Source organism: Cervus elaphus, chromosome 4, assembly GCF_910594005.1.
Source record: "Cervus elaphus chromosome 4, mCerEla1.1, whole genome shotgun sequence".
Classification (NCBI taxonomy): Eukaryota; Metazoa; Chordata; class Mammalia; order Artiodactyla; family Cervidae; genus Cervus; species Cervus elaphus.
This window is the reverse complement of record NC_057818.1, coordinates 63,735,924-63,763,081: the sequence shown is the minus strand read 5'-3', so window position 1 is coordinate 63,763,081 and position 27,158 is coordinate 63,735,924. Positions and strand designations below refer to the sequence as shown.

Below are 27,158 nucleotides of genomic sequence, written 5' to 3'. Positions count from 1 at the left end.
ACTTATATTTGAAATATCCATGTTTGCTTTGAGTCTGATTGTTTTGAATTTGCAGTCACTGAAGTCTTTAGATCACTACATCTTCCAAGTAAAGCTTGTGATTTTCAGGCTTTATGTGCTTCAGTAAAGACTTACAGTTTCTTCACATAGGTCTGGAAATGTGTTCTAAATCAGTGTCATGGTATATTTGCTCATAAAATGTAGACTGTTTCGAATATTGTGTTTTTAATTACTGTTACTAAAGAGGAAAAATTGTTTTTAGTGAACCCAGGTGGCTCAGTGGTAAAGAATCCGCCTACCGATGCAGGAGACCTAGGTTTGATCCCTGGGTTGGGAAGGTCCCCTGGAGAAGGAAATGGCAACCCCCTCCAGTATTCTTGCCTGGGAAATCCCATGGACAGAGAAGTCTGCATGGCTACAGTCCATGGGGTGAAAAAGAGTTGGACCTTATTGATGTGACTTAGCACACATTGATGCACAATTTAGAATTTTTTTTTTTTTTTTTACCATAAAGGCAAAAATACACATGAGTTTTAAAAAAAGGTAGATTAAAATGTTTCTTCCAAAAGATCTGTTACTTATGGAAGATTGCTTTTCCCTTAAGTGTCTTTATGTGTGCATCTGTGTGTTCCAGCAGAAACCTAGGGTATATATAAAAGACATCATTATTTCATGAATATTTTTATTTATTCCAACCTTCAAAAATTGTTCTTAATATTTTCCATGTCCTTAGATTGTTTCCTTGTAGTGAAATGAATAAATAGTTCCTTTTTAGTATATGTATACACGAAAATGTTCAAATGATTTGATCAATTCTTTTTCTTGTTTTTTATATTCCTCACAGTTAGAAAAACTTCTGTGAACTTTCTTCAGAGTTGTCCCTGTGTTTTTGTCTGTGTATTATTAGTAAAGTTTAGAGTACATGAAGTGAAATAAATTTAAGCTGTTTAAGGAATGTTTGCTATATATTTGCAGAAAGGTGGAACAACAACATTATTGATTTTAAATTGTTTCTGTTGCACATTCAAGACTCTATAAAAGCTATCAGAAAGATATATAGTATATAGTACATAGTTAAAATGATAGTTGCTATTGAGGATGCTATCTTATTAGAACTGTAAAATTTGTAAAACACTTGAACTTCAAAAGTCAGTATGAATGCATACATTACTTATTATTACAAGTACTTAATATAAGTACTTATCGTACTTCATTATGGTTCAAAACGGTCATTCATGGAGCAGAATTTTCAACATTACTACTTAAAAGAAGCTTGTTAAAAATACTAAGAAAAAACTAAGCTTGTTAAAATAAACAGCACATTTGTCCCACTCAAGAACTCTTGAATCAGAGTGTGCGTTTTAAAAATATGACCTGTTTCCCTGATAGACAATTCATCCTGTGTCATACAAATACAACACTCAAAAATAAATATGCCGGGAATTCCTAGGTTGCCTAGTGGTTAGGACTTGGTACTTTCACTGCGGGGTCCCAGGTTCATTCCCTGGTCAGGGAACTAAGATCTCACAAGCCAAGTAGTGTGGCCAAAAAAAAAAAAAAAAAAAAAAAAAAAGCCAATGTAGTTCTGATTATTTTATCATTTCTCTTCTAGATCAGAATAGTTTCTGAGATGGTTTGTGAGTCACATCTCATCATTTCTTGGGTTAGGAATTCAGTAGAAAATATTTCTGTGTAAAAAGTATACCCCAAACACTCTCCTTTATCAAAAGCAGTTCTGTGAGCTTGCTTTTGTCATCTTGGGGCGCATTAGGAAGTCTTCTCATGGACACATGTCATCTGTACTCTGTATTTCCAGGACAACTGATGTTCCAGGATATGACCATAGATTTCACTCAAGAGGAGTGGGTTGCCTGGACCTCAGTCAATGGGAAGTGTACAGGGACATGATGTTAGAGCACTATAGGAACCTGGCCACTTTGGTTGAGGATAGCTTCCTTCCAGAATCTCTTATCTGCTCTCAGGGTTTTGGTTCCTGCATTTCTAGAATGTCTCTTGGAGTCTTCTGCTTCTTTTAACAGCGTTTCAGATCCCTGCTTTGTATTGGAAAATGGGAAGCTGTGAATTTAAAAAGACTTCATGATGATTTAATTTTTTTTCTTCCTTGATGTAATCTGCCTCTTCTAAGTAAGTGCTAATTCTATAAGTTCTGTGATATAAAATGGTGTCACCCTCCTCTTCAAATCAAATTTCCACTACTTACTTTTGCCTTGTAGTATGTGACCAGAATGTCAGGATCTGAGTTTTATGTATTAGTTAGTGTTGTATAGGTGCTTTCAATAAAGTATTTGGGGAAATCTTTTTCTAGGCTGTCTTAACATTCTACCATGCGTTCTCTTCTCACCTGGATACATATTAGATTGGAAAGTGATGAATCTCTAGCAAAACAAATATTCCATTCTCTGATGAACAGGTCTCATGGTCTCTAAGGTGGACCTGGTCACTTTTCTGGAGCAAATGAAGGATCCCAGGAGTATAAGGAGAATGGAGACATGGCCATGTACCCAGGTGTGTGTCAATGGATGGAGCCGATGGCTCAGGTGAGAGGTCCAAGCATCAGCGAGGAAGTCATTCTTCATCCTGTGTTTTCGGAAGATCTGCTTCATTGGAAACGATTTTGGAGAAGTCTGGATTTATTTCTGTTTCTGTCATAGGCGGCTATCACCTGCTGCCCTCTTCCTGTTAAACCATGATGAAATCTTGTCTGGTGGTTACCTTTCTCTTTCACAGTGAGGACTAAAATGCTCTTCTCAGCTTGTGACAACCTGCATGAATCTGGTTGCTGTTTCATTTCTTGAGAGTCCTAATAAAACTGTGCACATTTCTGAGTAACTATGATGTTCCATTTGTCAAATACCAGGTCTTTCTATAAAGATACTCCTATTGGAGAGAAGACTTAGAATTGTGGTGAATATGGTAAAGTTTCTAATCAGTCTTCAGAACTTATTCAACAGCAGACTCTTCAGAATCCACAAAAAGAAAACAAGTGTAAGAAATGTATAAAAGTCTTTACTCACTCATCCAATCTAAGTAGAGATTGGATAATTCATACAGATGGGAAGCCCTTCAAATGTACAATAGTTGGCAAATCCTTTAGTAAGAGTTCACATCTTAGTCACCATCAGTGAATGCATACTGGCGAGAAATCTTTAAACTTATAAATGTAAGGAACGTGGCAAATTGTTTATCTATTGCTCAAATCTTAATCGACATCAGCAAAGTCATACTTGGGAGAAACCTTTTAAATGTACAAAGTGTGGCAAAGCCTTTGATCAGAACTCAAATCTTACTTAACATCAGCAAATTCATACTGGAGAGAAAACTTAAAACTGTAAGGATTGTGGCAAAACCTTTCACCAGATATCAAGTTTACTCAACATCAGTGAATTCATACTGGAGATACACCTTACAAATGTACAGAATGTGGCAAAGCCTTTATCCATTGCTCGAATCTTACTGAACATCAGCGAACTCATACTTGTGAGAAACCTTAGAAATGTACCAAATGTGGCAAAGCCTTTACCAATAGCTCAGGTCTTTCCCAACATCAGAGAATTCATACTGGGGAGAAACCATGCAAATGCAAAGAATGTGGCAAAGCCTTACCCAGAGCTCAAATTTTTCTAAACATCAGCAAATTCATACTGGAGAGAAACCTTACAAATGTAAGCAATGTGGCAAAGCCTTTAGTCAGAGCAGTGACCTCACTCAACACCTGAGAGCACACACTGGAGAGAAGCCCTAGTAATGAAACAAGTGATGGAAGAGGTTTGCCCTAAACATACATCAGAAAGTTTATACATGAGAGTTTATACAAGAAACATATGGAAATAATGTAACCAATATGTGCACATGTATTTCATCAAAATGCAAATCTAAATACATATCAGAGACTGAAAACTAGTAAGGATTTCATCAATCCTATTTTCTGAACTTCCTCTGAAGGAGAATTACTATGGAGAGTAATGCATAATTACAACAGATAGAAAGTGAATATGTTCGTAGGGGTCACAAGATGAAGGGTTGATGGTTAGAAATTTACAATTATTAGCAATGTATCCTGTTTATAATGACATGATTTGAGATTATTTGAGAATGAATGTAATTCAACTGTGAAATCCATACTGTGCTTCATTTTTAGTGTGTATGCAAATGTAGATTATTTCTATGGTTTGTACTTTAGAGATAAGAGAAGCCCTTCTATATTGTGTTGCAACCATTTCTATCTATTCTCCATTACAAAATGGAACCAGAATGTAAAATGTACAATGAATATCTAAACACAGGTGTTCGTCTTTGATGTCAAATATCCCTAGAGGTCACCATGATGTAAGTGGTCATGGACTCTTTGCATGTAAAGTGCAACAGAGGTTGGTTCTAAATTTTCAATAGTTATATCACTTAATTTGTGAAGATAGCACAATGACAGTTCACTAAAATATTGTTGTATCATGATAACATCAACACAAGTCAGGAATATTAGTTGACAATGTTGAAATATATCTTCTGTGATAAAAGAGAAATGTATGGGAAACCCTTCCTAGAAAAGGCCTCTAATTAGTGTATGGCCATGTTTCCTAAATGTTTGCTATCCTCTGTTTTGTAAACCATAGAAATCACAATTTACATATTATTATATCAGATAAATGTTTTTCTCTATGCTTGTATTCTGTATTTTAATTACGGATCACACAGTGGATTGTAAAATGTTATAATGTGTGAAATTGTGAAATTGTAAAATGTCAAATATGCATGAAATTAATACATGCATGGACTTCCATGGTGGTTCAGACACGAAAGAATCAACCCACAGTGTGCAAAACCTGGGTTCGATTCCGGGGTTGGGAAAATCCCCTGAAGAAGGAAATGGCAACCTCCTCCAGTATTTTTGCCTGGAAAATCCCCATGGACAGAGGAGCCTGGCAGGCTACAGTCCATGGGGTCGCAAAGACTCAGACACAAGTGAGCGACTAAGCACACACATTTAATCAAAATGAATGGTGTTTAGTATTTTGGTTGATTGTGATCAATGAAATGTTAACCCACCACCAACATTAACCTCTCCCACCTTACTTAAAGTTATAGAGAAGAGATTATAACAAACTATCTGGTAGCACAGAGAGCTGGTATCTGTAGAAGTTGGTTCCTTACTGGCTTTAAACCTTTAACACTTTCATATATTTTCCACCATATCCCTGTTGTACCACCGCTCCCATTTTGTAACTACTTGGACACTGTGAGAGTTCTAATAAGAAGGATCAGGCAGAGTCCTGTTGAGAGCTTACCTGAACTGCTCCTTGCTGTTGCTGCCTCAGCCTCTGTGTGTGGAGCAGGCAGCCTGCAGGTGTTAAACTCACACCAGCCAGTCCTCGGAACACCTGCAGTAGATGACCACTTTTCTCGTGATCAGCGGTTTTGCTGAACCCCGGGTTCCACTTCAGAGGCCCCCTTAAATGCTAGTACATTCAGTGGTGGTGACGAATGTCTCCTCTAGTAGGGAAAGATAAGTAGAGATGCTCTCCCTGTGGCGGAGCATGAGCTATAAGGGAAAACTCTGCACCTTATTCTCAGTGGTGCTGTGAAAAGAAACAATCCATTAAAAAAAAAAAAAAAAAAATGTCTAAAATGAAAAGAAAAGTCATTGGTCCCGGTGCATGCACACTGAATATATTGTACTGAATATTCAAAATATTCAGTTAAGTCATATAATATAATAAAATGAATATGCTTCTTCTAATTTTCTTATCATTACCTTTAAAGATATGAGAAAATATTATATAACTCCGAAAATGGAGCAGAGAACAAACTGAAGCAAGATGATTCCAAAAAAACCTAGAAAGATACACACACTAAATAGAACAACAACTACACACTCATGTGTTCATTTTCTTCAGAATCACTCATTTTATAACTCAGATCATTCTTTTGATTGTCTAAACATGCATTTAGGGCACCATTTGCAAAGTCTAAGTTTCTTCATCTGAACAAGTTTAACCCATTGTCCTCTGCTGCTCCTGGTCTATGTTCAAAGAAAGCTGTGATGGAATCATCTTCAGACTCCTGGTCTAAAAGATGCAGGCCCCCTACCTGCAGATAGGTGATCACAATGCAAATCATTTTGTGAAAACATGTGGCCCCAGACTTGGGAGGGAGTGAAAAGAGGTAAGGACTTGAGGTATCTTTGCAGAATTCTGAGACCAGAGCCTTCACAAAAACAAGGTCACCAGGTAATTCCCACCAAGCACTCACCTCCCACCTCCCCTCCTCCAAGGGCACGGCACCAGGCCCTGGAGGACTGCACCCATGCAAGAAAGAGCACCCCCCCCAACCCCCAGGGAGTCAGGCTGGCCTGCTGTGTGTCTAGAAGTTCCCACTCGAAAGACTCTTTTCATGTCCCCACCTCAGACCTGCGTATTCATAATCTTTCAGAGTGGGACCGTGACCTGGAGGGCTTTGTATTCACGGAAATGGTTCAGCAAGAATCTTTAACCAAGTGGTTTCCATCTGGTTTCCCAACAAGATCACGTGACCAGTGTTAAGCAGTAACTTCACCAGTGCCCTCCCCACAGAGTTCTTTATGGGTCCTGTGGAGCATCAGTGTGGTTCGTAAGATGTGCTACAAGGGATTCTAAGGGGAGCCCCGGCTTAAGGACGTGGCTCCTGATCTATTTGAGAGAGCTGAGGCCAGGCTTCAGTCTGAGGAGAGGTTGGTCTGGCTGGATTTGGACCAGGGAAGTCAGTCAAGTCACATCGTCTGTGTGAGCAGAGGGTTAGGAGCTCTCTCTGAGGAGAGAACAATCAAGAAATTAGCTCACAGGCTGGTCTCCAGGTCGGAAATGATTGTTCCTGAATCTCTCCTGAGACAGAGGTCAGGAGAGGTCGGTCTTTTCAGGTTTTCAACGTCCTCTGTCTGTAGGTGCATTAGTTGCATGTTAAAGAGCTGTGTTGATGTCTTTGAAGGTATCTTCTCAATACGCAGGTGTGAGTTTGCTCCATAATGTCCCCAGACAAGATGCAGAGCAGGAAGAAGAAGACGAAATGGCAGCTTCTCAGGTAAATATCCTGTCCCAGGCCTGGGGCTGTGTCTGCTTTTCCTCAGGAAATGCCTGAGGTGAGAATCTGCAAACCTTTACTTCTCTACTTCAATTTTTCTGCCCGGGGTCTTTGCTATCAACTTACTTTTTCCTTTTCTTCTTATAATAGTGAAGACCAGCTCTTTAGACTACTGCTCCCTTGTGTCCCAGAGCCTTTTCTCCGTTTTCTGCATCCTGGCTTTCTGTGGAGCAGGATGAATTCTCAGCATGAATTCGTGACTTTCTGCTGGTGAAAATACTCCCTTTGTGAGAGATCAGCATGGGGAGTCACTGGTATCTGAGATTCCCACTGGGATGTAGTTCGATGTTGGGATCTTCAGAGAAGTCAGAGAAATGCCCTGAGGAATTTACGTCTGGATGCAATTCAGCTCATTAAAACAGGACTGAGAAAATGCCCTTATAAATATAGTCGACTCAGTGGTCCAGAATTTTTCAGACAAGTTTCAGAAATAAAAAGATAACTAGGAGACCCTGTCCTCTGTAATGCTAACACTTCCTAGTTAAGTGATAGTAGGATACTAAACAGGGGAACAGTATGATAAGGCAAAATGATAGGATACTGAAAGAGGAAGTCCCCAGGTCGGTAGGTGCCCAATATGGTACTGGAGATCAGAGGAGAAATAACTCCAGAAAGAATGAAGGGATGGAGTCAAAGCAAAAACAATACCCAGTTGTGGATGAGACTGGTGATAGAAGCAAGGTTCAATGTTGTAAAGAGCAATATTGCATAGGAACCTGGAATGTTAGGTCCATGAATCAAGGCAAATTGGAAGAGGTTAAACAGGAGATGGCAAGAGTGAACGTCGACGTTCTAGGAATCAGCGAAATTAAATGGACTGTGATGGGTGAGTTTCTATCAGATGACCATTATATCAACTACTGTGGGCAGGAATCCCTTAGAAGAAATGGAGTAGCCATCATGGTCAACAAGAGTCTGAAATGCAGTACTTGGATGCAATCTCAAAAACGATAGAATGATCTCTGTTCATTTCCAAGGCAAACCATTCAATATCACAGTAATCCAAGTTTGTGCCCCAAACAGTAACGATGAAGAAGCTGAAGTTGAATGTTTCTATGAAGACCTGCAAGACCTTTTAGAACAGCACCCAAGAAAGATGTCCTTTTCATTATAGGGGACTGGAATGCAAAAGAAGGAAGTCAAGAAATACCTGGAGTAACAGGCAAGTTTGAACTTGGGGTAGGGAATGAAACAGGGCAAAGGCTAACAGAGTTTTGCCAAGAGAATGCAGTGGTTATAGCAAACAGCCTCTTCCAACAACACAAGAGAAGATTCTACACATGGACATCATCAGATGATTAACACCAAAATCAGACTGATTATATTCCTTGCAGCCAATGATGGAGAAACTCTATACAGTCAGCAAAAACAAGACCAGGAGCTGACTGTTGCTCAGACCATGAACACCTTATTGCCAAATTCAGACTTAAATTGAAGAAAGTAGGGAAAACCACTAGACCATTCAGGTATGACCTAAATCAAATCCCTTATGATTATACAGTGAAAGTGAGAAATAGATTTAAGGGACTAGATCAGATAGACAGAGTGCCTGTTGAACTATGGGTGGAGGTTCGTGACACTGTACAGAAGACAGGGATCAAGACCATCCCCATGGAAAAGAAATGCAAAAAAGCAAAATGGCTGTCTGAGGAGGTCTTACAAATAGCTGTGAAAAGAAGCGAAGCCAAAAGCAAAGGAGAAAAGAAAATATATAAGCATCTGAATGTAGAGTTCCAAAGAAGAGCAAGGAGAGATAAGAAAGCCTTCCTCAGTAATCAATGCAAAGAAATAGAGGAAGACAACAGAATGGGAAAGACTAGAGATCTCTTCAAGAACATGAGAGATACCAAGGGAACATTTCATGCAAAGATGGGCTCGATAAAGGACAGAAATGGTATGGACCTAACAGAAGCAGAAGATATGAAGAAGAGGTGGCAAGAATACACAGGAGAACTGTACAAAAAAGACCTTCATCACCTAGATAATCACGATGATGTGATCACTTACCTAGAGCCAGATATCCTGGAATGTGATGTCACGTGTGCCTTAGAAAGCATCACTATGAACAAAGCTAGTGGAGCTGATGGCAATCTAGTTGAGCTATTTCAAATCCTGAAAGATGATGCCGTGAAAGTGCTGCACTCAATATGCCAGCAAATTTGGAAAACTCAGCAGTGACCACAGGACTGGAAAAGGTCAGTTATCATTCCAACTCCAAAGAAAAGCAATGCCTAAGAAGGTTCAAACTACCGCACAACTGCACTCATCTCACAGGATAGCAAAGTAATGCTCAAAATTCTCCAAGCCAGGCTTCAGCAATACATGAACGGTGAACTTCCAGATGTTCAATTTTCTTTTAGAAAAGGTAGACGAACCAGAGATCAAATAGCTAACACACGCTGGATCATCGAAAAAGCAAGAGAGTTCCAGAAAAACATGTATTTCTGCTTTAATGACTATGCCAAATCTTTTGACTGTGTGGATCACAATAAACTGTGGATAATTTTGAAAGAGATAGGAATACAAGACCACCTGACCTGCCTCTTGAGAAACTTATATGCAGGTCAGGAAGCAACAGTTAGGGCTGGACATGGAAGAACAGACTACTTCCAACAATCTCATCCTCTGTCCTCCCCTTCTCCTCCTGCCCTCAATCTTTCCAAGCATCAGGGTCTTTTCCAATGAGTCACTTCTTCGCATCAGGTGGCCAAAGTATTGGAGTTTCAGCTTCAACATCAGTCCTACCAATGAACACCCAGGACTGATCTCCGTTAGGATGGACTGCTTGGATATCCTAGCAGTCCAAGGGACTCTCAAGCGTCTTCTCCAACACCACAGTTCAAAAGCATCAATTTTTCTGTGCTCAGCTTTCTTTATAGTCCAACTCTCACATCCATACATGACCACTGGGAAAACCATAGCCTTGACGAGACGGACCTTTTTTGACAAATTAATGTCTCTGCTTTTTAATATGCTATCTAGGTTGATCATAAGTTTCCTTCCAAGTAGTAAGCGTATTTTCATTTCATGGCTGCAATCACCATCTGCACTGATTTGGGAGTCCAGATAAATCAAGTCAGCCACTGTTTCCACTGTTTTCCCATGTATATGCCGTGAAGTAATGGGACCAGAGGCCATGATCTTAGTTTTCTGGGTGTTGAGCTTTAAGCCAACTTTTTCCCTATCCTCTTTCACTTTCATCAAGAGGCTCTTTAGTTCTTCTTAACTTTCTGCCATAAGGATGGTGTACTCTGCATATCTGAGGTTATTGATATTTCATCTGGCAATCTTGACTCCAGCTTGTGCTTCCTCCTGCCCAGCATTTCTCATGATGTACTCTGCATATAAGTTAAATAAGCAGGGTGACGATATACAGCCTTGACGTACTCCTTTTCCTATTTGGAACTGGTCTGTTCCTCCATGTCCAGTTCTAACTGTTGTTTCCTGACCTGCATATAGGTTTCTCAAGAGGCAGGTCAGGTGATCTGGTATTCCAATCTCTTTCAGAATTTTCCATAGTTTATTGTGATCCACATAGTCAAAGGCTTTGCTATAGTCAATAAAGCAGAAATAGATGTTTTTCTGGAACTCTCTTGCTTTTTCAATGATTCAGCAGATGTTGGCAATTTGATAGTTGATTCCTTTGCCTTTTCTAAAGCCATCTTGAACATCTGGAAGTTCATGGTTCACATATTGTTGAAGCCTAGCTTGAAGAATTTTAACCATCAATTTACTAGCGTGTGAGATGAGTGCAATTGTGCAGTAGTTTGAGCATTCTTTGGCATTGCCTCTCTTTGGGATTGGAATGAAAACGCCTTTCCCAGTCCTGTGGCCTCTGATGAGTTTTCCAAATTTGGGTAATATTGAGCGCAGCACTTTCACAGCATCATCTTTTAGGATTTGAAATAGCTCAAGTGGAATTCCATCACCCCCACTAGCTTTGTTTGTAGTGATGCTTGCTAAGGGCCACTTCACATTGCAGGATGTCTGCCTCTAGGTGAGTGATCACACCACCGTGATTATCTGGGTCATGAAATCTATTTTGTACAGTTCTCCTGTGTATTCTTGCCACCTCTTCTTCATATCTTCTGCTTCTGTTAGGTCCATACCATTTCTGTCCTTTATGGAGCCCATCTTTGCTTGAAATGTTCCCTTGGTATCTCTGATTTTCTTGAAGAGATCTTTAGTCTTTCCCATTCTATTGTTTTCCTCAGTTTCTTTGCATTGATTACTGAGAAAGGCTTTCTTATCTCTCCTTGCTATTGCTTGGAACTCTGCATTCACATGGGTCTATCTTTCCTTTTCTCCTTTGCTTTTTGCTAGTTTTCTTTTCAAAGCTACTTGTAAGGCCTCCTCAGGCAGCCATTGTGCTTTTTTGCATTTCTTTTTCTTGGGGATGGTCTTGACTCCTGTCTCCTGTGCAATGTCACAAGCCTCTGTCCATAGTTCATCAGGCACTCTATCAGATCTAGTCCCTTAAATCTATTTCTCACTTCCACTGTATGGTCAGAAGGGATTTGATTTAGGTAATACCTGAATGGTCTTGATGAAAATGAAAGAGGAGAGTGAAAAAGTTGGCTTAAAGGTCAACCTTAAGAAAACTAATATCATTGCATCCAGCCCCATCACATCATGACACACAGATGGGAAAACGGTGGAAACAATGACTGAATTTATTTTTGTCGGCTGCAAAATCACTACAGATGGTGATTGCAGCCATGAAATTAAAAGACGCTTACTCCTTGGAAGGAAATATGACCAACCTAGACAGCACGTTAAAAAGCAGAGACATTACTTTATAAAAAAATGTCCGTCTGGTCAAGGCTATGGTTTTTCCAGTGGTCATGTATGGATGTGAGAGTTGGACTATAAGGAAAGCTGAGCACAGAATTGATGCTTGTGATCTGTGGTGTTGAAGAAGACTCTTGAGACTCCTTTGGATTGCAAGGAGATCCAAGCAGTCCATCCTAAAGGAGATCAGTCCTAGGTATTCATTGGAAGGACTGATGCTGGCTAAAACTCCAATACTCTGGCCACCTGATGTGAAGAGGTGACTCATTGGAAAAGACCCTTATGCTGGGAAAGATTGAGGGCAGGAGGAGAAGGGGAGGACAGAGGATGAGATGATTGGATGGCATCACTGACTCAATGGACATGGATTTGGGTGGACTCCGTGAGTTGTTGATGGACTGGGAGGCCTGGCGTGTTGCGGATTATGGGGTGGCAAAGAGTCGGACACGACTGAGTGACTGAACTGAACTGGACTGAATGGATTAGTGGTTTCCTCTTCTTTCTTGCATTTCAGTGTGAATTTGGAAATAAATAGTTCATGGGTACAGATACCAGGTCTTGGAGGGCCACACCCATCCTAGAAGGAGCCCCTCCCCAATCAATCAGACTGACATTCTTTGTTTCTAGAAGTTCCCGCCCTAAATGCTCCCTTCCTGAGGTCACAGGGGTGCTGAGCTGCAGCTCTTGGCTCTTGGACCTGGGTCTCCCTCTTACATTGTTTCAAAAACCCTCACAGGCTGGGTCAGGTAACCTGGTAGTTCTGTCTGTTATGTCTTGGGAATTGTACTGTGGCCTGCACTCTGTAAGGCAGAAAGAAAGGAGGAGAACTCGCAGGGGTGGTCTGCATAGAGAATGCAGGAAAGGTAAGCACCAAACAAAGGATGTGATTAGCATATCAGGTTAGTCTGGATTATCCGCTGCAGACCGGGAAGGAGAAAGTAACAAAGGAGCTCTGAAAACGGCCAAGGGAAACAAGAAAACTATTTCTTCTCGATCATTGCAGCAGTTGCAGATTCAAGAGTTGTGTGGATGCCTTTAAAGTTATTTACTTAACACCCAGATGTGAGTTTGTGATAAAAATCCCCAGAGGAGACACAGAGCTGGAGGAAGAAGAGGAGGAAATGGCAGCTTCTCAGGTAAATGTCCTGTCCCGGGTCTGGGGCTGTGTCTGCTTTTCCTCCTGAAATGCCTGGTCTGAACATCTGCAAACCTTCAATTCTCGGCTTCTAAGTTTTCTACATAGGGTGTTTGTTGCCAACTGCTTACTTTTTCCAGTTTTTCTTGTATTAGAGAAGACTGGCTCTTTAGACAGTTTCTTCCTTATGTCCCAGAGCCTGTTATCCAATGTATGTATCCTGGCTTTCTATAGAGCATGATGAAGTCTCAACATTGTTCTGTCAGTTTCAATGTTGAGCATATTCCCTTTGTGAAAGACCAACACGGGGAGGCACTGGTATAAGGGATTCCCAGTGGAATGCTGTTCTGTGTCGGGATCCTAGGGAAGTAGGGGAAATGCCATGATGAGTTCATATCTGGATGCAACTTCAGGTCTTTGGAATAGGAGCAAAAGGCAATGCCCTTGGAAATAGAATGGACTCAGTGGTTCAGATTTTTTTCACAAATAAAAAAAAAATGTAGTTGAGACTATCCTCTTCCTCTGTGTCAATAAGAAAGACTTACTAATTAAATGTACTAATTAAATGTGTCAGGTAGCAACTGACACGAGAGGTATATATGAAGTGAAATTTGCTTAAAACTAACATTTTTTAACGATAGATTCAGATCATGGTTTCCATAATATTGCCAAAATACCCATGCAGTGGTAATGCATTCTTCCATGTACTTGTAACCCCATGACTCTGATGGTCACTGGTTTAGGTACTTCTGTGAGATCCCCATGCAATGCAGCTCATGTATTTTCCTTTTGTCTTTAACAAGTGTCTTGGGGGAAAAAAAAGTGAGGGATGTGCCTAAACTATCACAGTTAATGGGGGAATCCCATATGCTCTTAAGTTTCTCTTTGCTTTGGAAGATGACTGTGTTTAGTAGAGATGCTGGGTTTGGGGGATTTTTGTCACGCCAGCCCAGGTCTGGTCATTTCCAGGTACACTCCATGCTCACATCACAGAGTCTCATCACATTTCTGTATTTTCCAAAATATTTATAAGAATCTTATTAGTGCTAATCTATGTTCAACTGTATTAAAATTTGAACTATAGCTCTTTGGAAATGATATAGATTTTCAGGAAATTGAAAAATTCAGAACCAGAGCTTTACTTTATGTTACATCATTCTGTATGTCTGTATTCTAGTTTCTTTAAAGAAATAAAAATAATATCACCCCATTATATTTATGTACATTTTTAATAAGTTAAAAATTTTTATCTTATTGACATGACAACTTTTCCCTATTAACTATTAATAAGTATATAGTCCCATTATAGTATATGTCTGTGTCCACAAACCTGTTAACATGATTTGATCGCTGTTTTTTTGATCTATTTTTTTTTAAGATTTCCGGAAGAAGGGAATAGGTACCTACTCTAGTATCCTTGCCTGGAGAATCCTATGGACAGAGGAGCTATTATTTCTGTTGCACATTCAAGATTCTGTAAAAACTGTCAGAAAGATATACAGTATATACTAAATAGTTAAAATGATTCTTGCTACAAGGTTACTATCCTATAAGACCTGTAAAACCTGTAAAAGACTTAAAGTTTAGATTTAAGTGTGAATTCTTCCCTACTGTTCTCCTTCATTGCTGTTCAGAATGGTCATTTGTGGAGCAGAATTTGCAACATTACTAGTTCAAATAAGCTTGGTGAAAATGTGGCACAATTTCTCCAGTCCAGAACTCTTGGATCAGAATCTGCTTCTTAAAAATGTTTCCTGGTTTTTGGTAGCCAATTTATCCTGGGTCACACGAGTACAACACTCAAAAATAAATATGCCAGTGTTGATCTGATTACATTATAATTTCTCTTCCACATCAGAATAGTTTCTTGTGAATCATATCCTCTTTTCTTGGGGTTAAAAATGTGGTAGAAAATGTTACTGTGTGATACCAGAAACTACACTAAATCAAAATGAGTTCTCTGAAATTACTGCTTTCGTTTAGGGTCAGGTTAGGAAGTCTTCTCTTGCCATATGACAGTCAGTCAGTCAGTCAGTTCAGTCATCAGTCCTGTCTGATTTTGCGATCTCAGTTGTGTCTGACTCTTTGTGACCCCAACGTACATGCATGTGTACTTTGTATTTCAGGGACGGCTGACATTCCAGGATGTGACCATAGACTTCACTCAAGAGGAGTGGGAATGCCTGGACCTTGGTCAGTGGGAATTGTACAGGGATGTGATGTTAGAGACCTACGGGAACCTGGCCTCCTTGGGTGAGGAGAACTGCCTTCCAGAATCCCTTTTCCACCACTGGGTTTGGTTCCTGCATTTCTAGAATGTCTCCTGGAATTTTCTGCTTCCACCAACACCTTCAGATCCCTGCTTTCTAGCAGGAAATGGGTATTTGTGAGTTTAGAAAGAAAGCCTTCATGGTGATTCAGTATGATTCTATCCTTTTTCTTCCGTGATGTAATCTGCCTCCTTCACTCTAGCGTGGTGCTGATTGAATCAGTTCCATGGTATTAAATAGTGACACCGTCCTCTTAAAATCACATTTACACTACTTACTTTAGCCTTGTAGTACTTGACCAGAATCTCAGGATCTGATTTTTATGTATTTGTTAGTATTGTAAGGGTGCTTTCAATAAAGTATTTTGGGAAATCATCCTCTAGGCTGTATTACATTCACCCGTGTGTTCTCTTCTCACCCAAATACATATTGGGTTGGAAACTTATGAATCTCTAGCAAAACAAATATTCCTTTCTCTGATGAACAGGTCTTGTGGTCTCTAAGCCGGACCTGGTCACCTTTCTGGAGCAAATGAAGACTCCCTGGGATGTAAGGAGAATGGACACAACAGCCAGATACCCAGGTAGGTGTGAATGGATGGAGCTGATGACTCGGGTGAGAGGTCCAAGGAGCAGTGAGGAAGTCAGCCTTTGTCCTGTGGCTTGGGAAGACGTGCTCCAGTGGAAATGATTTTGGAGAACTCTGGGTTCATTTCTGTTGCTGTCATAGATGGACATTGCCTGGCTCCTTCTGCCTCTCAATAATTCATGAATTCGGCTCCATGATTACTTTTCCCATTCACAGTGAGAATTCAAATTCTCTTCTTGGCTTGTGACAACTTGCATGAGTTGGCTGCTCTTTCATTTCTTGGTGGTCCTAGGAAAACTGCCATTGATGAATAAATACAAGATGCTCTTTTTAACGTTTGTTTCTACCTCTAGAAAGAGGTGTTTGAGTGGAATTGTAAACAAACTACCAATACTCTAGGAATATTGGAGACAGAATTTATTTTCTGATTTATATTTTCTAACATTGGAAGCTACAAATATGACCTTATACATTTTAAAATCATTTCAATGTATAAAGCAAAACCTCCATAAAATGAGAGAATGCAAATCTCTGAGTTACACCAATGTTTCACATTTCTTTATGTGAAATCATTTTAAATATCTGAAGTGTATTTGTGACAATTCCTCAATGGTAAAATACTTTAATGTATTCAATTAACTCAAAGATTTTTTAAATAAATTGGCAAAATAGTTTAGAACATTTCCCACCATATTTCTAATGGTTGTTTGAAACTATTAACATTTTAGATCATATAAAGTAGTCCTTTTAAGTCCTTTAAATCCTTATTGGATTTAAATATTTATTGTTTTACAATTTGTGCTCTTGTACAGCAAAGAGAATAAAGTATACATATAAATAGCCACTCTTTGTTAGATTTCCTTCCATTTGGGTCTCCGCAGGGAACTGAGTAGAGTTCTCTGTGATCCCAACACATTTTTTAAAATGTCACTTCTTATTTAATTGCTTAAGACTTTACTATCTTGTTTCTTATCAGCTGCCCCAGACTTTATTAATTTATCTCATTTGTTATCAGTTTCCAATAGCCCTTAGTTTCCAATTAGTTGTCTGTTGATATCATTTACGATTTTTAGATACAAACATCTAATAGAATGTGTTCCAATAGAACACAAGTGGTAAGAAGTGGGTTAAAGAATTGGAAGGCACCTAGCACTTCTGAAAATGTTTGGTGTCTCCATTTAAGACGACTTAGGGCAAAAGGTAATCATTAGACTGCGTGTCTCCGCTTCATTTAGTGGTTCTTGTAGCTTATTATTTTGCCCCTTCCTCTGCTCCATACTCCTTGTCCCCTGGTTTTATTACGTTTTCTGTGTGTGGTCTCTGCCCTGAAGGCTGCAGGATCCTAGTTCCTCTTGTTTCTTGTGCCTGCCCTTTAGGGGCTCAGTTTGATCCTGAGGTTTGTGCTCTGATCCCCTTGATGGGCACTTGATTGCTGTAACCGAGCCTGCCCTGGATATTGAGAAGAGCTTCCCCATCGCTCTGTGGCTATCACCGCCCTGTCTGTGGTGGGTCTGCGCCCTGGTTGGTGGAACAGAGCCCCCAGATCTGTTTCTTCACTGTGATCCTGATCTGTGGTGGAGGCAGGTGGGATTGGAGCACACCCCGGGAGAGAAGCCCCTGAGGATTGCTGCTCTGGGGATGTTTCCCTTCGGACGTGCTCTGTGCGTCACTTTCACCCATTGGGTGAGTCTCGTGTGACCCTGGTTGGCACTGATCTTGGCCCCACCTGGGTATGCCGGCACACGGCCCTGGGGTCTCTCGGATGTTGTTCTCCCCGGGTCACCAGCATAGATCCCCTGAACTCAGGGCCTAGGTCCTAGGTGCTGTGGTGCTGTGGGGGCAGCTCAGACTCTGGCCTGGCCCCGTCCCCTCGTATCCGAGCCCACAAAGTCTACAGTTGCTAAAGCCACACCTGCTGTGACCGGCGGAGTCCCCCTTGTCCTTCAGATGCTCTGCAGGGGCTGAGCTGACAAAGCTGGTTGCCTGTGTAAAAGCATGGTTAGTGCAGCTGCGAGCAGAGACCTCAGCTTTGCTTCCTTAACCCTGGGGCTCAGCTGTGCTTTCAGCTCCATCTGACCATGTGACCCACCCACTGGTGTCTGCTCCAGAGGCTGCCCCAGGGCACAGGGGTCTGCTGATGGGGGAGGAGGGGCATGGGGGAGGCCGTGGCTGGGCCTCAGTAGAGCCCACCTGGGTGGTGGTCCTCCCTACTGCCAGGGATGAGGGGCCAGCACGGGGGAGAGAGGCTGCGGTGGGGTTCTTCCCTTTGGGCCTCACTCAACAATGGCGCTCTGCACTTTGGTGGTGTAGGCTTCCTCCACAAGCGTCCCATTTGCAGAGATCCTCCCTCCCTTCCATCCCCTCAGGATGTCTCCTCATGGCCAACCGCAGTCCTCTGCCTGGGTCTGCTCCCCAAAGCCCACGTTCCAGCACCCAGCCCTTGTCTATAGTGGTGGACACCCTTGAGGTTGACACCCTCTCAGGCTGGGTGGGCAGGGCAGGGGTCAGCACCCCATCTGCAGCTCTCACTCCCCTCTGCCACATGCGGGTTGCCATGTTCTCTTCCACAGAGAATGAGGCTCTCCTTCTGTCCTAACTGGGCTCCCCCGGATGTGGACACCTCTTCTCTCTTCAGAACCCCCCAAGGTTACAGGTCCCATCCCAGTTCCTCTCCTCTTCCTTCTCCTCCTTCTTTTTTGGTCCTACCTGGCTCAGCAGGAATCTTTCTTGTCCTTTTAGGTGGTGTAGGTTCTTTGCTAGTGTTCAGAGGGGCCTCTGTGAGAATTCTTTCAATTCTGAGGTATTCTTGATGCATTTGTGGAGAGAGATGAACTCCAATCTGCCTAATCCTCTGGCATCTTGATCCTTGGGTCCCCATTTTCTCTAAATCTTCAAGGATATTCACTGAGGATAGTAGATAAGAAAGCTTCTCTTTGGTATCCTTCAGCTGTGTCTTTTCACAACACCCGTGATTTGATGTCAAAGAATCCAAGGTTTGAAAATTTAATCCGAAAAGCAAACCTAGGCCTGTATGAAAGAGCTCACCTCGGAAATGGATATTTAACCAAAGACTGGGGATATGCAAGGGTATGTGAAAGACTGAGAGGATGTTTATATGGACATAAAGAAATTGAGACCGTTTCACATACTGTGGACATGACTGCCAGAAGAAATGAACACTGGGAGTCAAATTGGGGTAAGCACCCGTTTCAGTCATCACCGTCTGCCGCGCAGTGTATCTTTGTAAGCAATGACTCACATCAGTTTTTGAAACACACACGTTCTCTGAGGGGAAATGTGGAAAATCTGGAAGGTCATCCAGTCTCTACTCCAAATGCTCGTTCAAACCACTCTGAACATAGACTTCGATTACACATACATTCAACCACGTCTGAAAAGGAGACGTTTACAAATAATGGGGAAAACTCACAATATAATCAACTTGAGGGGTCTGTGAGCTGCAGGTCATTATTCTTCCACCAACAGATAGGTTCTCTCCAATCCAAAACGTGTAATGTTGATAATAATGGAAGAGACTTAATTCAGCCATCACTGTTTGATACATATCGTGGTAGGGTTAATATTAAACAACTTTTCATGTGTAATAACACGAGTCAGGCCTTAAGTAGGAGCTCCAAAGCCAATAGTTCCCAGAGTATTTATGATGGAGCAAGAAACTGTTCATGCAATGACAGTGGATATAACATTGGACAAGACTCTGATCTTAGGAAACACCAGGCACCTCAATCTTCAGATAAGGATTCTAAAAGTAATACATGTAGGAATATCTTTTATCGGGCATCAGGTCTTTCACTAAATAAGAGTACACATACTGGAGAGAAGACTTACAATCGTAGTGAATATAATGTTTCTAATCAGTCTTCAGAACTTATTCAACAGGAGAGTATTCAGAATCCACAGAAAAACTACAAGTGTAAGAAATGTGAGAAAGTCTTTACTAATGCACTCAACCTACGTAAACATAGGGAAATTCCTACAGGATGGATCACTTTCAAATGTACAGAATGTGACAAAGCGTTTAATCAGAGTTCAAAACTTAGTCAACATCAACGAATCCATGTTGGCCAGAAGTCTTATAAATGTAAGGAATGTGGCGAAGGCTTTAGCCAGCACTCAAGTCTTACTCACCATCAGAGAGTCCATACCCAGGAGAAGTCTTTTAAATGTAAGGATTGTGGCAAAGCCTTTAAACAGTGCTCATGTCTTCATAAACATCAGGTAATTCATGCTGGAGACAAACCTTATAAATGTCAAGAATGTGGAAAAGCTTTCAGTCAATACGCAACTCGTAATAAACACCAGCGAATTCATAGTGACGAGAAGCCTTATAAATGTAAGGATTGTGGCAAAGGCTTTATTCAACGCAGAGGTCTTACTTGCCATCAGAGAATTCACACTGGAGAGAAACCATATAAATGTCAAGAATGTGGAAAAGCTTTCAGTCAATACGCAACTCGTAATAAACACCAGCGAATTCATACTGGAGAGAAGCCTTATAAATGTAAGGATTGTGGCAAAGACTTTAGCCAGGGCTCAGGCCTTATGTACCATCAGAGAGTTCATACTGGAGAGAAGCCTTATAAATGTAAGGATTGTGGCAAAGGCTTTAGCCGGCACTCAGGTCTTACTTGCCATCAGAGAATTCACACTGGAGAGAAACCTTATAAATGTCAAAAATGTGGAAAAGCTTTCACTCAGTGCTCTACTCTCACTCAACATCAGCGAATTCATACTGGAGAGAAGCCTTATACATGTAAGGATTGTGGCAAAGACTTTAGGCGCCGCGCTGGTCTTACTCGCCATCAGAGAATTCACACTGGAGAGAAAACTTATAAATGTAAAGAAGGTGGGAACGCTCAGTCACTATGCAACTCTTACTTAACAGCGAATTCATACTGAAGAGGAGCCTTATAAATGTAAGGATTGTGACATAGACTTTAATCCATCACATTGGTCTTACTTACCATCAGATGATTCATACTGAAGGAAATCTCATAAATGTAAGGAAGCCTGCAAAGGCTTTAATCAGAGCTCTCATCTCACTGGACATCAGAGAGCATGTCCTGGAGGGAAACCCTAGTAATGAAATAAGTGATGGAAGAGGTTTGTCCTGAACATACAGTTCAGGAAACGCAAGACTGTTTATATAAGAAAGATACAGAATGACGTAAAGAAAATATAAATAAGTATTTACAAAAAATCAAATCTAAATAAATATCAGGAAATGCATACTAGAAAGCATTTCATAAATCCTGTTTTCTGATGTTCCTCTTAGGGAAAAATATTGTAGATAGTGATTCATAGTTAAAATAGACAGAAAATTGATATGTTAGTATGGATCACAAGATGAAGAGGTGATGTTTAGCCATGTACAGTCACTAGCTATGTATGTTTGTTGATATTGACATGATTTGTGATTATTTGAAAACCAAAATGTATGTAACTGAATTCTCAAATTACTCCATGCCACACTTCATTTCTAGTGTGCATACAAAGTTATGTTTTTGATGGTTGCTACCTCAAAGATGAGAGCAGCCCTTCTATCTAGGAAGAAAGCATTTATAATTTTCTCCATTATAAGATTAAGGACACAGGAATGTAACATGTGCAGTGAACATCTAAATGGTGGTGTTTGTCATTCATGTCACACATCCCTGTAAGTCACCATGATGTAAGTGTTCAGGGAATAATTCCACAGATCAAAGTACATTTTCAATGTACATTTTCAATAGTTATGTCACTTGCTTTTGAAGTAAAGTACAAAGACAGTTCACTAAAATTTTGATGTATTTTATAATATCAACAAAAGTCATGAATATCAGTAGCCATGTTTCAGTTAAAGACATCTCTGCTACCCTAGAAATGTACGGAAAACCCTTCCCAGAAAAGTCATGTAATTAGTGTATGTCTTCTTAAATGATTAGCCTCCCTTTTGTAACCATAGAAATCACAGTTCTCAGATCATTGTATCAGAGGTAATATTATCATTGTTCATGCTTATAATCTGTATTTTAACCAAAGTTACATAGTGGAGTGTAAAAGGTTTTATTTTGTGTGTGATAAGCATACATGTTAATCAATAAAACTGAATGGTTTCTTGTGTAAATGTTGGTGTGTAATGAATGAAGTGTTAGCCTAGCAATTTAAGGTTTCAGGAAGGAATACCTAACGAGAAACTCTTCAGTAGCATAGAAGGGTGAAGTCTGTAACAATTAGTTTCCTTCCTGCCCTTAAGTTTCAAATCATTAGATCATGTATTTCCCATCATTTCTCCATTGTACTTTTCCCCCTCTCTGTAACCACAGGGACATTGTGATGGTTCTAATAAGAAGGATCATACAGAGTACTGTTGAGAGCTCCCCTGAACTGCTCCATGCTGTTGCTGCCTCAGCATCTGTCTGGGGAGCAGGCAGCCTGCAGATCCTTGAACTCACATCAGCCAATCCTGTGAGCACTTGCACCAGAAGACCCCCTTCCTTGAGAACAGCAGGCTTGCTGAACCCCAGGGCCTATTCACAGGCTCCCCTTCAGTGACACCCTCAGAGCTCACTAGAATCCTGCTCCTCTTGGTTTGAATGGACCCATCCACACTCAGCCTGGGGAGCCCACAGCACTTCGCCCAGGGCCTCTTATAAAAACCTGAACCCCAATTACTGCCTCTTTCTCTGCTCACTTCTATCCTTGACCTCACTCAGAGCTTGCTGTGAATTCTCTCAGGACCTAGAGTCATGAACTCACCTGCTTCAGTTGTCCTTTGTTCTTCTATTGAGCTAAGTAAGACTTTTCATGGGCTCATTTAAGCAAATGTAAATTTAACATTCATCACAAGAATACTTAAATGTCATGATGGTAAAATTCTGAACTAAGATTTGTAAAATCTAACCCTGTTTCTTAGCATGTTTTTGTAAGGCTTAAAGGGACTGTTTTCTCATGGCTATGACATGCACAATGCAATATATAAATATCTGAAAGTATATATGTTATATAATTTATATAGCATACATTGAACACAATAAATAAATATCTGAAAGTATAAACACTAGCAGTGAGAAATACAAGGAACATGTGAGTGTGTGTGTATTATTACACATTTACTTAAAGAATTGAGGAATGCTAGACCACAACTGCTCATTTCAGAGTTGAAGATGATTCACTAAAAACTGCAAATCTTATAAATTTGTCAACTAATCTATTCTGTCTACAATTCTGGGAATTCATTTCCTTAAATGTCAGGAGGTTACATTTTTTAAGGAACTTCCACACTGTCCTCCCAAGTGACTGCATCAGCTTACATTCCCTCCAGCCATTCAGGAGGTTCCCTGATCTCCAAGCCTCTTCCACGTTTATGACATTATTAGTGGGCTTTTTGCTATTCTGACTGGCATGAGGTGATAGGTCAATGTAGTTTTGTTCTGCATTTCTTACTATTTAGCGATGGTGAGCATCTTTCTTTTGTGTCTTGCCCATGGAAAAGAACAAGTTGCCCCACCCAGCCTCAGCACCTGTGGGGCACAGGCTTAGTCTCCCCACAGCACGTGGAGTATTCCTGGGCCAGGGATGATGCTCGAGGGCCCCACACTGTCAGGGGGATTCTTAAGCACAGGGTTATCAGCCTATTTGTTTATGTTTGAGATGTATATAAATTGGAATGTTTTCCTTTACAATGTTGTGTTAGATTCCGCTGGACAACTTCATCAATCACCATAGGTATATGTTTACCCACTCTCTCTTGAACCTCCCTCCCATGATCTCCGTCTCCCCCCTCTAGCCATCACAGAGCCCCGCGCTGAGCTCTCTGTGCTATGCAGCAGCTTCCCACTTGCTACCTATTTTATACATTGTGGTGAATATATGTTGAGGCTCTTCTCTCAATTGGGTCCCCTCTCATTCTCCCGCTGTGTCCACAGGTCTAATGTCTATATTTGTGAAAATATTGTATTAACATATATATATATATATATATATATATTATATATATATATATGTAATCTAGAAAATATTATTGATGATCCTATATAATGAGCAGGACTAGAGCTGGAGACATAAATATTAAGCATTTTTATATTAAGTTTTCAAGGTATAAAATACATGGACAATAATTCCATGCATTTTATTAAGTGAAAGGAGCCCATCTGAAAATGCTACAAGAAGTCGGATTTTTACAACATGGCATTGTGTTGTAGGTGAATGTTCTCATGTGCTCCATTGTGTCTGAGTCTTTGGGACCCAAAGGACTGTGCCTGCCAGGTTCCTCTGTCCGTGAGATTTCCCAGGAAAGAACACTGAGTGGGTGGCCATTTCTTCTTTCAAGGGATTTTGCAGGGGATCCTTACCCAAGGATTGAACCCACATCACCCGGGTCACCTGCGTTGGCAGGTGGATTCTTTACCACGGAGACACCTGAGAATCTAGTTGGAAATGTAGAAGAGATTAAAATGGTCAGTGGTTGCCAAGGGTTGCAAAGCAGGGGCTATGAATATCGTGAATTCAGGACCATGAAATCATTGTGTGAAATGTTTTAATGGACACAAGTTATTATACACTTTCCCAGACCCTAGAGTGAGCACCCCTAGAAGAGAAACATAAGGTGAAACTACAAACATTATTTCATGTCTTTCTAGATTCATCTCTGGTAACAAATGCAAACACTGGTGGGGAAATAAGTAGGAAGATTGTCCATGTATGGGAAAAATATGTATATGGGAAATCTCTGTACTTTAGTCTCAATTCTGCTGTGAAACTAAATCTTCTAAGATATTGGTACTGGTGCATGTACAGCGATCATTTTTAGAATATATACTATTAGAAAAAAGGATATGCTCCTACCTTAGTTTTTCCATAGGCAATTATCCTTTAAATATGTGAGAAAATAGGACTCTCCATAAAGAGCAGAGAACAAACTGTAGCAGATGATTCATAAAGCCTGGAAATACAAACATGAAGTAGAACAGCAACATTTTTCTGTGTTGAAAGTGAAGGTGAAGTCGCTCAGTCCATGTCTGATTCCTTGGGACTCCATGGACTGTAGCCCGCCAGGCTCCTCTGTCCATGGGATTTTTCCGGCAAGAATACTGGAGAGGGTTGCCGTTTTCTTCTCCAGGGGATCTTTCTGACACAGGGATCAAACTGGGGTCTCCCACATGCAGGCAGACTCTCCTGTCTGAGCCACCACAGAATCTGTTTCATGTGTTAATTTATGGGTAAGTTCACTTATGACTTCTTTCCTTGGTTGGTCACTGTATAGATTTTAGGGCATCATTTTCAAAAGCATAGGTCCCTGCACATACACACTGTTAACCCAACGTCCACTGCTGCCCCTGGTTTATTCTCAAAGAAAGCTGTGATGGAAACACCTCCCGGCTCCTGGTCTTGCTGTATGTAGCAGACCCCGCACCTGCAGAGAGGTGGTCACAGTGCAAATCGTGTAGTGAAATCTGTGTCCCCAGGATACAGAGGGGAGTAAGAAACAAACCAAAACTAAGGACTCAGGCCATCTTTCCTAGAATCCTGAGAGCAAAGCCTTGCAGGAACCCAGGGCCCCCAGGTGATTCCCACCAAACACTCACCCCTCCCCTCCCCTCCCCCAAGGGCACAGGCACAGGCCTTGCAGGGCCACACCCATCCGAGAAAGATCCCCTCCCCAGGGATCAGGCTGAGGTTCTTTGTTTCTAGAAGATTCCGCTCTCAACCCTTGCTCCAGAGCTCTGGGGCAGGCAGAGCTGAGGGCTCAAGCTCAGGGCTCCTGGAAGCAGGTCTTCCTGCTGCATTGTTTCAAAGACCCTCAGAGGCAGAGTCAGGTAGCCCAGAGGCAGAGTCAGGTAGCCCAGAAGTTGGGTCCCTTGTCTCTTGTCAATTGTTCTGTTAGGGAAAGCACACTGATTGAAACCACCAACCCTGGCCAGGCACCATAGTAACCATTTGCATGAGTTGTTTCATGACAAGAGATCCTGATAAGGAATATGGAACTAATAAGCCACTGCCAACCGGAAGAGTTCAGGAAAGGTCAAAAGGAAACACTGCGTGTCTGCCCACTTCCCAGAATCCCTCTAGCTAGCATCCCTCTTGGCTGAGCAATGGGTTCACCATCAGGAAAGACTCTGAATTAGAATGATTGGCCAAAGGCCACCCGGAAACTAATCCCATCAGCATAAAACCCAAGACTGCGAGCCACACGATAGAGCAGTTCTGCTGGGTTCCCTTACCTACTGCTCTCCCCCCGGGTGCCCTTTCCCAATAAAGTCTCTTGCTTTGTCAGCACATGTGTCTCCTCAGACAATTTTTTTCTGAGTGTTAGACAAGAGCCCAGTTTCGGGCCCTGGAAGGGGTCCCCATTCCTGCAACAGTTCTGGGGCTTGGTCTCTCTAATGTGAAAAGAAAGAGAACTCTCCGGGTGGTCTGCAAAGAGAGTGGGGAAAGTGAGCACCAAACCCATGATGTGATTAGCATATCAGCTTAATCTTGATTACCCACTACAGCTCTGGGACCTAGGAAGCCAGAAAAGGGCTCAGAAAAGGGAGAGAGAAAGAAGACGTTCTCTTCTTTTTCATGGCAGCTGTTGAAGGTGAAAGAGCTGTGTGGATGCCTTTAAAGGTATTTTCTCAGCCTGTATGCGAGTTTGGGACATAATATCCCCAAAGAAGACACAGAGCAGGAGGAAGAAGACGAGGAGATGGCAGCTTCTCAGGTGAACGTCCTGTCCCGGGTCGGGGGCTGTGTCTGCGTTTCCTCCTGAAAGGGCTGGGCTGAGAAGCTGCACACCTTTACTCTCTGACTGTAGTGTTTCTCTCTGGCGGTTTGTTGTTGTCAATGTCTTCTTTTTCCTTTATTTCTTATCATGGTGAAGACCGGCTCTTAGGCTGCTTCTCCCTTGTGTCCCACAGCCTTTTCTTCATTCTATCCTTGCTTTCTGTAGAGCATGATGAATTCTCAGGATGAATTAGTGACTTCCCTTTTTGAGAAATGAACACGGGGGGGTCACTGGTATCTGAGATTCCCATTGGAACATGCTCCATGTTGGCATCCTAGGGAAGTAGGGATATGCCGTGATGAGTTTACATGTAGATGCAATTCAGTTCTGTAGAACAGGAGTTTAAAAAAAAAAAAAAAAAATGCCCTTATAAATAGAATGGACTCAGCAGTCCAGAATTTCTCAGAAAATTTTTAAAAATAAAAAAAGTACCAGAGGCCATCCTATGTTTCAATAAGAAAAACTTACTATGACA

At 41.2% G+C, this 27,158-nt stretch overlaps 1 protein-coding gene across 1 annotated transcript in view; it reads left to right on the top strand.

Annotated features, from left to right (window-relative positions):
* Positions 1-7,015: 7,015 nt before the first annotated feature.
* LOC122692864 (zinc finger protein 568-like) overlaps positions 7,016-27,158 on the top strand; it is a 30,830-nt gene continuing 10,687 nt past the window's right edge. The window contains exons 1-4 of the mRNA XM_043900678.1: positions 7,016-7,071; positions 12,926-13,058; positions 15,184-15,310; positions 15,815-15,910. Coding sequence (XP_043756613.1) covers positions 7,016-7,071; positions 12,926-13,058; positions 15,184-15,310; positions 15,815-15,910 — 412 coding nt within the window. The remainder of the gene's footprint in view (positions 7,072-12,925; positions 13,059-15,183; positions 15,311-15,814; positions 15,911-27,158) is intronic.